This window comes from Chrysemys picta, chromosome 4 (genome assembly GCF_011386835.1).
Source record: "Chrysemys picta bellii isolate R12L10 chromosome 4, ASM1138683v2, whole genome shotgun sequence".
Taxonomy (NCBI): Eukaryota; Metazoa; Chordata; order Testudines; family Emydidae; genus Chrysemys; species Chrysemys picta.
In genome coordinates, this window is record NC_088794.1 from 21,589,603 (window position 1) to 21,602,721 (window position 13,119).

A 13,119-nucleotide genomic window follows, 5' to 3' on the forward strand; every position below is an offset into this window, starting at 1 on the left:
AACCTCCCTGGCCACACTATAGCAGATGTAAAGGTTGCCATCTTACAGCAAAAAAACTTCAGGACCAGACTCCAAAGAGAAACTGCTGAGCTCCAGTTCATTTGCAAATTTGACACCATCAGATCAGGATTAAACAAAGACTGTGAATGGCTATCCAACTACAGAAACAGTTTCTCCTCCCTTGGTGTTCACACCTCAACTGCTAGCAGAGCACCTCACCCTCCCTGATTGAACTAACCTCGTTATCTCCACACTGATATATACCTGCCTCTAGAGATTTCCATTACTTGCATCTGAAGAAGTGAGGTTCTTACCCACGAAAGCTTATGCTCCCAATACTTCTGTTAGTCTCAAAGGTGCCACAGGACCCTCTGTTGCTTTTTACAGATTCAGACTAACACGGCTACCCCTCTGATATCTGGGACTGAACAGAGGCACTGGATTTACAGCTTATTACAACAGTCTGTAACCCACTAACCTGCCCTTGACTGCAGAGGTGTTAACAGGCCACTCTACCCAATGATCCCTTAGAATATGGGCTAACTAGGTATGCTCAACAATCTGTTCCACCTTGCATTTAGCTGTGACCCTGGGGGTACCTTTCCCAGACCTAACAAAGAGCTCTGTCTCTCTCACCAACAGAAGCCAGTCCAATAAAAGATATTACCCCTCACCCACCTTGTCTCTCTCTCTTCTTGTCTGTTCTCAGTTTCTGTGTGTTCTCGCACACCTCCCACACACTCAGTCCTGCTGACAACCGCTGACCTAGGTGGAGATAGCTTCTGGGTCTTGTTTTAGCTGTGCCCGCCCCCAAAACTTTCTTACAACTATCTTAAATGAATGGCGCAATCACACATCAGTTTGAGCGAGGTTTTAACTCAACCCACAACAAAGTGTCACCCAGCTCATAACATTATTCTTGTCTTAAATTGATATAACTGAGAGCAGAACCAGACCCTAAGTGCCTTTAGTTGGCAAAAATGGTTCAGGTGAGCTGGTTAACTAAATTGGGTATAAAAATCCTACACCTTCTTGATTCCAGCCAGACTAGAACCAAGACTAGAAAATCCTTGGATACGCAGATTATATAACACAATATCTACTACCTGCGCACAGTGTGGTTGTACAGTAACTATTTAGTACTGTGTAATCTTTTATATAATCTAAAATTAATCAGTAGAACAAGCATTCCCAACAACTGTAACACTGTAATCTATTTCTACCGGGGTCCAGCAGCTCTGTAAAATATAAAGACTGATAACACTATTTTCTTAGACTCAGATTCTCAGACGGGTCCATTGTACCGCAGATAGCAGATATTGGTTTCCATTTTAGAATGTGTTACATGTGGCTAATCATCAAGTGCCACAACCTTCCCCTGGCTTTGGTGATAGTAGGATCACACGGCCCAGAGGGAAGCATGACATAAAAGCCAGAGAGAGGCAAGGCTGGATCAGTACAGAGGCAAGATGGCCAAGTTGATGCTTCTTACCGGTAAGTCCAGCTCTGTAACTTCTCTTGTAGTGGCATGTACTTGGGGCAGCTAACCACTCCCACCGCTCATCATAGAGCTAGCGCTGTTTTTAGTGTGCTCGCTCTATCCAAGTGAACACGAGCGTGTCTCCTCCAGCTGAGAATCGCACTCGCAGCTCAAAGTGTAGACACACCCAAAATGACCTGAGATGCAAAGAGAGACAAGGTGAGTGAGGTAATATCTTTTATTGGATCCGCCGCTGTTAGAGAGAGAGAAAAGCTTTCCTTTCCTAGTCCTGAAGAAGAGCAATGTGTAAGCTCGAAAGCTTGGCTCTCTCACCAACAGCAGTTGGTCCAATAAAATATATTACTTCACCCACCTTGTCTCTCTAATAGCCAACACAGCTACAACAACACTGCATACTGAGACGTGAAGGACAACAATTTGATTGGTTTTGAGAGAGGGCTCGGGTGTCTTTCCTACAAAGTTAAAGGGGTGGGGGGGGATGGAGTAACCGTAGGTGCCTATCTAGCTGAGTTCCTGTGAAATGATTCATTTAATACTGCTGGGGTTTTATTGTATTATTATGTGAGTAGTATATTGACCTCCCGCTAAATGACCAGGAGATTGGTGGATGAGACAATGAGCATGATGTCATTGGAAGCACCTTAGCCGGAAGTCCTGCCTCACTCACCTTGATGTCACAGGCAGTGACAATGCACTGGAAATGATGGTGTCACCTGCCATGATGTTATGGCCTAAGCCTTTGCCTTTCTGCAGTCTGCCCCTTTTGATACCTGACTAGGGTGACCAGGCATCCCGATATTAGGGGGGTTGTCTTATCTACCTATACCCCCACCCTTCTGGGAAAAAAAAGTGTCCTGATTTTTCACACTGGCTATCTGGTCATCCCTGTCCCCCAACCAGAAGGCCTACCTGACCTGGGGAGGGAAACTCACATGATTTGATGTATGGCCCAGAACCCCTGTATCAGGAATGATAAGTAGCACCACCCCTAGAATTTAAAAACAAGTGCAGCAAAAATTCTGAGCAAAGCTAAAATGTGAAAAGAGAGAGAGAGAGAGATGTTTTAAAAGATTTACAAAGAGACTAGTTAAAGGAAAATGGAAGTTTGGAAATATAAATGTTAATTAAAAACACAGCAAGATGTTTTCCCACATGCATAATTGGAGAGAAAACTGTCTATTGCAAGGGACAAAGAGGGAGGTAGTGTCTCCTAGTGGATAGAGCACCAGCACGGCATTCAAGAGACCTGGGTTCCATTCATAGCCCTGCCATGACCTGCTGAGTGACCTTGAGCAAGTCACCTTCTCGTTCTGTGCTCTTATACTGACCACCTTTGGAAAGCACTTTGAGCTCTATGGACGAAAAGTGCTTTATAAGAGCTAGGTATTATAATAATGATACCTTATAATAATCTGTGATATGAGTTATATATATTTATTAAACACTTGCTGTTAGAAAGCAAACATTAGAAAGCAAAAATAAACACGCTTCTTGATATTCCCATTGTTTTTATATGCATTCCCAGTGTTGTTTACACAGCTGCTGAAATGTAAAATACACTTCAAAGACTCAAAAGTTGTCAATGAGCCAAAAAGAGTTGCTTTCTTTACTACTCGCATTCTTTAAAATGCACAGTAATGGGACACAGAAGATATTTTAGGTGCAGCCCTGATACCAGTCAAGTAGTTGCATATTCCCAGGTTTAATGTTGTAATTATTCTCTTTTTCTTTAAAGGTTTGGCACTCCTGCTGAATGCACAGATAGGTATGAGGTTTTTTTTATTCTGAAAACATATTATGATTTTTGTTTCCCCTTTGGGAAAGGAGGATATTTTAATATATTCTGTATTCTTTTAGTTTACTCTTTTATGTGCCTTAAAGTAGATAGATAGATAGATAGATAGATAGATAGATAGATAGATAGATAGATAGATAGATAGATAGATAGATAGCATACAATCAATGTATGCCCTTTCTATCTATTTAAGTTAATGTATTTAACTTATTAAAGCATTATGTAAGGCTCATACTAGAACCTGGTTGGTAGTCAGCTTTTAATAAAACACTAGAGTACTGAGTAGCTTTCTTTCTAAGGCAGATTAAGAAAAGATATAAAAGAAACAGGTACCATTGACAAACTAAGGGGGCGTCCCCAAATCTCTGCAGGCTTCAGTAGTGTCCCATCAGGAATGAATGTGGCCTGTTATGTTGTAGAACAAGAAGAGGAATCCACCATTTAAATCAGGGGTCAGCAACCTTTCAGAAGTGGTGTGCCGGGTCTTCATTTAATCACTCTAATTTAAGGTTTTGCGTGCCAGTAATACATTTTAAAGTTTTTAGAAGATCTCTTTCTATAAGTCTATAATATGTAACTAAACTATTGTTGTATGTAAAGTAAATAAGGTTTTTAAAATGTTTAAGAAGCTTCACTTAAAATTAAATTAAAACGCAGAGCCCCCCGGACCGGTGGCCAGGACCCGGGCAGTGTGAGTGCCACTGAAAATCAGCTCGTGTGCCGCCTTTGGCACACGTGCCATAGGTTGCCTACCCCTGATTTAAAAAAATAATAAAGAAAGTTGGCATTTTGCTAAGACACTCAGCAGTAGCCTCATAGAAAGGTCAATTCCAAATCCCAAACTAACACTCTTAATTTTTGACAAGCTCCTAGCTTGAAGGGTTTAATGAAAGAAAAGTAGAAGGAAGATGAAATCAAAACTTTTTCTCAGAGAGCCGATTCTCATGTAAGGTTGAATACCCTAGGTTAGCCTGAGTGACTTCTTATATCACAAGGAAATTTTCCATCAGTCAATTTAGATAATCTGCAGCTAGGACTGTATATCTTTGTTTACTACATTCTTAAAACAACTTACCCCAGTGGCACTGTCTCTGAGTACAACATAAAATGATCATGGAAGATTTGCAACATACACTAAGGCCCAATTGGTACCTTCTGTCTAGTATAGTGAAGAAGAACGCTCTACAATTTTTTACAGGGTTGAGTTTTCTCATATTATTTTGTTCTGCTCTTCATGGCAAACTCCCCTATGACATCTCCCCCTCTTCTCTTCAGGCTCTGCTTATCTGCTGACATGTTATTTCACCAACTGGGGCCAATATAGACCAGGCCTTGGGAAGTTCAAACCTGACAACATTGACCCATGCCTGTGTACTCACCTGATCTATGCCTTCGCTGGAATGTCCAACAATCAGATCACCACCATTGAATGGAATGATGTGACACTCTACAAATCCTTCAATGGCTTGAAAAACCAGTAGGTATCTAGAATAAAGAGAAATCCCTTGTCTTGCTTCTTAGGGGCAAGTAAGTCACAGACCAGCTCTACAGTGGACAGCAATAATACCCACCCATAGATGTCCAGTGAAGTTCATGTAGCAACCTCCCTATTCCAAAATGGTCCAAGTCTAGAGGACCATAGGCAACAAATCGCTCTCCACATAGACAGAGAGAGCAGCTTGATCAAGTGCAGATCAATGACATTTCTAGCTCAGGCGCTGGTTGAGAGAATACAAAGAAAAGAAGCAGGTAGCAAAGATGAGAGTACATGTCAGCTCACAAGTATTGAGCCACTGTGGATTAAAGGGTGGGCCTAAATCTAGTCTTGGTTTAGTCATCAGACCATGTAACAAGGGAATACAGCTTAAGGCGGCAAATAGGTCACTCATTATTAAGAGTAGCAAGAGGGCAATCGTTTAAATTGGCCCTTCCTTTATGACTAGAAATAGGCTTAAATATTTTTAGCTGTTGTGAAACTTTTTTTTTTTAATCCCTCCCTTTGCAGGAACGGACAACTGAAGACTCTCCTGGCTATCGGAGGCTGGAATTTCGGAACGGCACCGTAAGTCCAACCCATCCACTTCCTGTGGCTGCATCACGGTATTGCAAAGCTAGATGGAAACAATCAACAGCTTCTTCCACTGACCCTTTTCTCCTCTGCTTCCCTAGATTTAGTGCAATGGTTTCCACACCTCAAAACCGCCAGACCTTCATCAACTCTGTCATCACATTCCTGCGCCAGTATGAATTTGACGGACTGGACTTTGACTGGGAATACCCTGGCTCCAGAGGCAGCACAGCTCAGGACAAGGCTCTCTTCACCGTCCTGGTCCAGGTAAGCTGGAAATCAGATATTAGCTAAAGAGAAGCCAGAAGGAAATTCATGTGGAATGACATTCAGGGTAAGGCACAGCTGATCAGAATCACAGTGAACCAGATTCTGTGTTAATTCAGAAGAAACCTTGGATGAGTTAGATTTACTGATTTAAGACAAGGTACACATCTGCTTTTCATGAGGGAGACCACTGAGACAATCTCATTGCAGCACTCTCCACTACAATACAAATAACATATCCTCACCTGATGTTTCCATTAGCGGACTATCTGGTCCTTAGTGTAAGAGACTCCAACCAAAATAGCTGAAAGCATCGAGAGTCACAATTTCAGTATGTTTGACAGTAACAAGGTTCCTTCACTTAATGTATTAAAAGTTCTTAAGAGCAGACAAATTACTTTAATTCCATCCCCAATATCACAGTATGAAACAGGCTTTCCTTTGGTTGCACTGGATGGGAGGGTCTCAAGAACACAAACTGGAGACAGAAAGGGGGTTGGAGGCTGTTTGAGCACTTCTCTGTTCAGAACTTTGAAGGCCATGAGGACTCCGCCTTGGTGGTGGTAGGGAGTCATTAACCTTTTCCTTGCCATCTCCTAGGAAATGCTGGAAGCCTTCGAGCAGGAAGCCAAGCAGGTTAACAAACCCAGGCTCCTGGTGACAGCTGCTGTGGCTGCAGGGCTCTCTAACATTGAGTCAGGCTACCAGATTCCTCAGCTTGGCCAGTGAGTACCACACTCTCAGATGGCTGGGTTGTCTCCTTTTTAAATCTTCTTTTAACATCTGATAAAGGCAAATACCCATCCTATGGCTGCTCCCAAGCAGGGGGAGGTAGGTCAGAACTTGGCCTCTATCTTAGTCATTACCAACACTTGGATACTGTTATGGGGACAGTTCCACTTCAGAAGATAAATTAACATCCTAGACATCGGCACAAGGATCTGATGTTCAGATGTTGAATAGCAGGGCAAGTCATTGGGTCACCCCTGTTTTGGTATGTGCACTGAGCCTATGAAAGGTTTCCTCAGAGCACACAATTGCACCTACCACCTAGTTCTAAGCACTCATTGGCACTATGGGTTAAATCCTCATCCCATCCTAAGGGCGCACAAGACCCAAAGAGGAGTAGAACCACTGTGCAGGAGAAGAGGGGTAGGCTGTGGAGAAGCCATGCATGCAGGAAGTGGGAGCATGACCAGTGGCACCACTGTGGAGCCAGCACTAACAGGTCAATGAACCATTCCGCGGTTAAAAAGGATTGGAGATAAATGTATGTAATGATCCCCACAGGTATCTGGACTACTTCCATGTGATGACCTACGACTTCCATGGCTCCTGGGAAGGATACACTGGAGAGAACAGCCCTCTCTACAAAGGCCCGGCTGACACCGGTAGCAATGTCTACTTCAATGTTGTAAGTATATCTTGAAAGCTTAGGGCCAGGGTCCTTTCGGTCTGTAATGACATCAGCCTTTACAATTGCAGAGATGTAGGAATTAACATTGCTGTCTGCAATTCCTTGGAGAGACTAACTCGTCTGTTGCCTATAGGACTATGCCATGAATTACTGGAAGGACAACGGTGCTCCAGCTGAGAAGCTCATTGTTGGATTCCCAACCTACGGACACACCTTCATCCTGAGCAACCCATCCAACACTGCTGTCGGTGCTCCAGCCTCAGGACCAGGGCCTGCTGGACCTTACACAAGACAATCTGGGTTCTGGGCTTACTATGAGGCATGTGTGCTCGCTCATCTCACACAAATATTAAATCACTAATACTCACGGAGAACTGTTAGCCAGTGAGTCATAGGCTGAAATGAATTCTAACAAAAGATCCCATTGACTAATTGCAACTAGCTAATTAATTCATGAAAAAAAATTAGTTTGTTCATGGACAAAGAGAAGAGAAACAAGGATATAGATTCACAGAATACCTTATTTTTAGTGATTTATTCTGCCTGATTTAAAAATAGACTATATTACACTAGCTAATTTCAGCTGAATGTGTCAGAAACAGAATAAAATGCACCCTCATCCTTGCACACCATAAATGCCTTATTAGACACAATGGGTAAATTAAGTGATTATTAATTACTGAGTCCACAAGGTAAAGCAATCAGGGAGCCTACTCTAATTCCTGCAGTGTGTCTAATTCTTCCACATCACCTCTTGGCGTTATTTACATTAAATGAAGCTGATTAAGGAGTACAAATCCTTAGAGACAATACTTATGGTCATAATTAATGAGTAAGTCAAAGAAATTGTCGCACTTTGGACTTGTTCTTTTTTTATGGGACACTTGTTAAAATTCTCACTTCCACCTTGCTTAGATCTGCACTTTCCTGAAGAATGGAGCCACCCAGGCTTGGGATACTCCTCAGGATGTCCCCTATGCCTACAAGGGCAACGAGTGGCTTGGATATGACAACATCAAGAGCTTCAACATCAAGGTATGTGAGACCTTCTGGTGTAACTAGTGCCAGGCGAGGCTTCCATTCAGCATTAGCATCTGGGCTGATTTTAGCTTCTTTCCTGGCACTTAACAGGCTCAGTGGCTGATGAAGAATAACTTTGGAGGCGCTATGGTTTGGTCTCTGGACCTGGATGACTTCACTGGCACGTTCTGCAACCAGGGCAAATTCCCCCTGATCAACACTCTGAAGACCGCTCTTGGACTGCAGAGCACTAGTGAGTGACTCCAGCAGGACGGGCTCCCAGAATTAACTCCCTGTTCACACATAGAGATGAGAATCTGCACGCTAGCAGGGGTGTATAATATTGCTTTTGGCCTTATTCAATGTACCCCTGAATAGCCACTCTCTCAAGACTAATAAGATATAGATAAAACAACAAGGAGTCCGGTGGCACCTTAAAGACTAACAGATTTATTTGGGCATAAGCTTTCGTGGGTAAAAAACCTCACTTCTTCAGATGCATCCACAACTCCTTATTTTAGGACATTTCTACCCTTTCCCCTTTGCGGGAATGCCATCGAGTTAGGTGCAAAGTCAGATGGTAAAGTGACACAGGGGACTAACTCTACAGCTTTTCATCTCCCTGAGACTTAGTTCAATCCACGTCATGATTAATGATATGGAAACATGGCTTTCAGTCTTCTCAGGTGTGGTCACAGGGCAAAAACAGTTCACAGTTCAGTACGATTGCTAGTATCTGCCCGCGATTAGACAGGGGCTGACACAGCAGGATTGAGACTGAGCTCTACTAACAGAGCTGTGGGAAGGGGAAGTGGGAGTGGGGAAGACGGACCTGCTGCAGATCAGGAGTGAATACACCTAAACTTTGGGATCCTTTGGGAAGCTGAAACTGGATCCAAATCTGAATGTAAGGGTTTAGTTTCCTGTTTATAATGAAGCAATCAGAAGCCCAGATATGATTTTAACCTAACTTCAGCAAATATGAATTCAGGAACTAAAATGTGTTTTTTGGGACTCCTTCACTGCTGAAATGGCGGGGGCCATGAAAACGGGTGGGTAGATAGATAGCTCATCCTGAATGAAGTGCAAACCTGGCCCATTTCCTGGTAGAATCATCATGGAATCGTCATGATCTGCTTTTATTTCAGGCTGCACAGCCCCTGCTCAGCCCATTTCTCCAATCACAGAAGCTCCCAGTAGCGGAAGTGGAAGCGGGAGTGGCAGTTCCGGTAGCAACCCCAGCAGTGGTTCAGGCAGCAGCCCAAGCAGCTCTGGTGGCACTGGCTTCTGTGCTAGCAAGGCCAGTGGCCTCTATCCAGATCCATCTAACAGTAACAGCTTCTACCACTGTGTGAATGGGAAAACCTACCTGCAAAATTGCCAGGCTGGCCTGGTCTTCGACTCCAGCTGCTCCTGCTGCAACTGGGCATGAACCGATCAGGTTATGATAACTAATTAACCATCCTGGAATCTGACCAAAATTCCACAAATTCATTATGATGAAATAAAGCATTCAGCAAAAACAATAGCCGCACCCTCTGTGGTTTGTTAACTCCTCTAGCACTTTGAGTGCTTCCATAGTGCTATGTGGTCTGCTTGAAGTGACACCTGAAACAAGGATGGTTGCGAACCCATCCATGGGATCTCCACAGCCCCGGACATCAAGGGTATTTGGATCCCAGACCCAGTTCAGGAGCTGGACGTCTCCTATATTTATTTATATGGCACCCAAAGTTTGGCTGGCGCTTTACAGGCAGGTAGACAGACAGTCACACCGAGGGCATGAAACTATTACAATAAAACAAAGTGGATCTCCCCTGAAAACACCTCCCTTGTCACTTGCCTTCCCTTTGCACGTAGAGACCAGGGATGAAACACCTCTGATCAACAGATTTGGAAAGTCCTTCAGTTTGACCAAACATATAAAATCGAAAGAAAATTGCTGACTTCCTGTGCTGGTTGCATTCTTGTTGATAACATAACAAAACCAGCTCAGCATTACAACAGCTCAGAAGGGCTGCATTCATGAGCGAGACTGTTCAATCAAACAGTCCTACACATTATTTATTATTATGTATAATAAAAATCACCTATAGAGGGATATAAATTTACATCACAGGGCGATGCATTCGTAGCCTTACAATCATGTGACTAGGTTCCCATATCACTAGGCAATGCCTTTGAAAAGGGCTTTTAAAGGTACTGTGCCTCTGAGCTGCATGAACACTATAACCTGGTAAGACAAGATTAATGAGAGCGGACAAGGATCAGTAGCGGGGAAAAAACCCAGTTCCTGCCTGGGATGAAAAAGTCTATAACTGGAGACAAGGAGAAAGAGGCTGTGAAATACCAAGGTACAATGCAGACTAATGAGTAGTTGTGTCACCCCTACCCTGCAACCTTGGGTGGTTTACAATGCCTTGCTGAAGTAACTCCCAGCTGGGCCTCTCCTAAACAGCCTTCCAGCATGCAAGCCACGCCCTGAGAGTCTGTGTGTAATAGCAGCCTGCCAGCCACACTTGGACTACACTTTGGCTCTCACCAGCCTTAGTTCTACTGCAGGGTGACCCCAACACACCACCAGTCGCAGATTTCCCCCCAGAAATATATATCCTGCACGGCCCAACTGCCTCCTAGACAATGCAAATATTTTAAGTCTGTTATTCCTTTATGGAATAATACGCCAGCTTATTATCTGAAATACTTCTTCAGATACTTCCATTTAAACACACTGGATTAGATAAAACAGTAAAACAAGTTTATTAACTACCAAGGGATAGATTTTAAGTGAGCACAAGTAATGAGGCATAAAAATCAGAAATAGTTAAAAGAAAAATAAAGATAAAATGCTTACTAATGCCTAGCTTAACAAATTTTATCAGATTCAAGCAAAGTTTCTCACCACATGCTTTCAGCAGTTTTACTGACCAAACTGTCCAGTCAGGGCCCCTCCCCGAGTGCCCAACATAGTCTTCCTTTGCTTCTTCAGGTGCAGTGAATGCAATGGGGTGGGAGAGATAGGGAGGTGCCTTGGAGTGTTTGCCCCTCCTTTTTATTATTTCAGTCCCCTTCTTGAAAAACATTTCCAGCTGGGCACTAAGAGACAGAGTCTGTGTAGAAGGATGTTCCCTACTGTTTTTTTTCACCTGTTTGAACTTCCTTTGTCTTCCCTTCCTGCTTGATGACCCTGTTTACTGCTTAAATGTAAATTAAGCAGAGCACACGTTCCTTTGTTTAGGACAGACCTGTTTGCCATCTTCTGTTTGGGCAAGGCTGTGGGGTTTGGAACACAAGTTAATAACACCATACAGAGAAATTTTATAACTTCACATACAATGTTGCCACACATATTTTACCAGGACAATAATGATCAGCAAATTATGAGTTTTCAAATGATACCTTAAAAGGCATACTTTGTACAAAGATTATTACAATACTGTGTAAGATGTGAATACAGAGGTGTATTCTGTCACAGAGACCTAGAATCTAAACACAGTTAAATTATTACTGTGCACTCCCTGAATATTGTCTTTTCAGTAAATATTCTCACAGGCCCCGACACACTCCTGAGTCCTGCAGAAGGGGCAGTAAAGCCAGTCACAGTCCCTACATAGGCTGCCCCTTCTGAGACCCTTTTCTAGTCCCAAGTGTACCCCTTTCAAATGACAAGTCCATGCTTCCACTTCTTTTTGGGGTGGGACCCCTTGATTCAGCCACTCTCCAGCTGCATGTCCAGGTTACATCCGCTAGTTGCCAAATGTGTTCCCAACAGACTCGACGGGCTTGGCACCTGCAAGAGTTTCCTTTCAGGAGCCTGGGAACAGTAATAGTTTTCAATGACAAATTAGCAGCTTGTTCAAAACCAACTATGATTTATTGGCCAAAAAGTGCAAAGCTGTCAGAGAAATGGATTTAAAACAAGCTAGATGCATATTGTGTAACCTATATTTGGCATTCCCCTCAAACCTCTAGGGAGACATCACTTAGGCTTGGTGCCTCCCTGTTTGCTTGGGGGCCATGTTACAGCCTGCTTGCTGCAGACTGATTCTCCATCAGAGCTGTGTCAGCCTGCAAGAGCTGGCAACTTCCCCCTCCCTTTCTACAGGGCGGATTGGTATCTTTTGAGCTCCAGGTTCTGAGCCCTGGCAAAACAGCTACGATATAACCAGGGTTGGGGCCCAGAAGTTGCCTCTTAAAAACTATTCACCTGGTGATTGTGCTTGTTGGGATGCTCCTTTTCTAGCCCACTGTGTTGCCTTTCCTGCTTGGTCTCCTTAACCAGCCCCCTCTTTTGATCTCACTCCAGAGAGCGAGTAACCCCCCCCACAAACAAATACACCGACACCTGCACAATATTCATAAACCATCCGACAGATATTTCCCAGTTCTCCACAAGGCTCAAAGAAGCTTTCATCATCGGAAGTAAAAAAGAACAGAAGGATTTTCTGGGCACGAAGAGATCAATTGGCCCAATAAGCTAGTTCCCCTTTTCTCACTCCCACATCCCCACATCATCTTCCGTCCCTTTTCTTTCCATAATAGTACCCAACATTTAAATACGCTTATACCCACAGCCTTGGTCCACCCCTCTTGCTGGGAAGAATTTGTACCCGAATTCCAGTTTCACTCTTATTTTTCTAAGTCTTTGCACTCTCGGCCTCTCGTTTCTTTTAGCATTTAGGCTATGTCTACACGAGGAGCAAGGGTGTGATTCCCCTCCCCTCTTCATCAAGCTAGCCTGAGTATTAATAGCAGTGTGTCCTTAGTAGCAGCGGTAGCACGGCTGAGCTGTGCCAAGTACACAAACCTGCATGACACAGGTGGGTACTCAGCTGCCAACCCCGGAGCTACCAGGGCTACACTGCTGTTTATACTCAGGCTCGCTTGATGAGAGCTAGCACAAATATGTGTACATGAGCAGTGTAATCACACCCCTTACTCGTAGTGTAGATGTAGCCTTAGAGTCAGTTTCAGTATTATGAAATACCTTCGTTATGTATTATTTGTGTCACTGTAATATCCAGAGACACCATCAGAGATGAGGGCCTCAT

The 13,119-nt window shown here is 43.5% G+C and overlaps 1 protein-coding gene across 1 annotated transcript; it reads left to right on the forward strand.

Annotated features, from left to right (window-relative positions):
• Window positions 1-1,375: 1,375 nt before the first annotated feature.
• On the forward strand, window positions 1,376-9,592 carry LOC101940148 (acidic mammalian chitinase). Its single transcript, XM_005308278.3, has 11 exons — window positions 1,376-1,494; window positions 3,237-3,266; window positions 4,572-4,773; window positions 5,302-5,358; window positions 5,466-5,631; window positions 6,232-6,356; window positions 6,922-7,045; window positions 7,182-7,367; window positions 7,964-8,083; window positions 8,180-8,321; window positions 9,217-9,592. The coding sequence occupies exons 1-11, from the start codon at window positions 1,470-1,472 to the stop codon at window positions 9,498-9,500; spliced, it is 1,461 nt and encodes a 486-aa protein (XP_005308335.2). The 5' UTR covers window positions 1,376-1,469; the 3' UTR covers window positions 9,501-9,592.
• The last annotated feature ends 3,527 nt before the right edge of the window (window positions 9,593-13,119 follow it).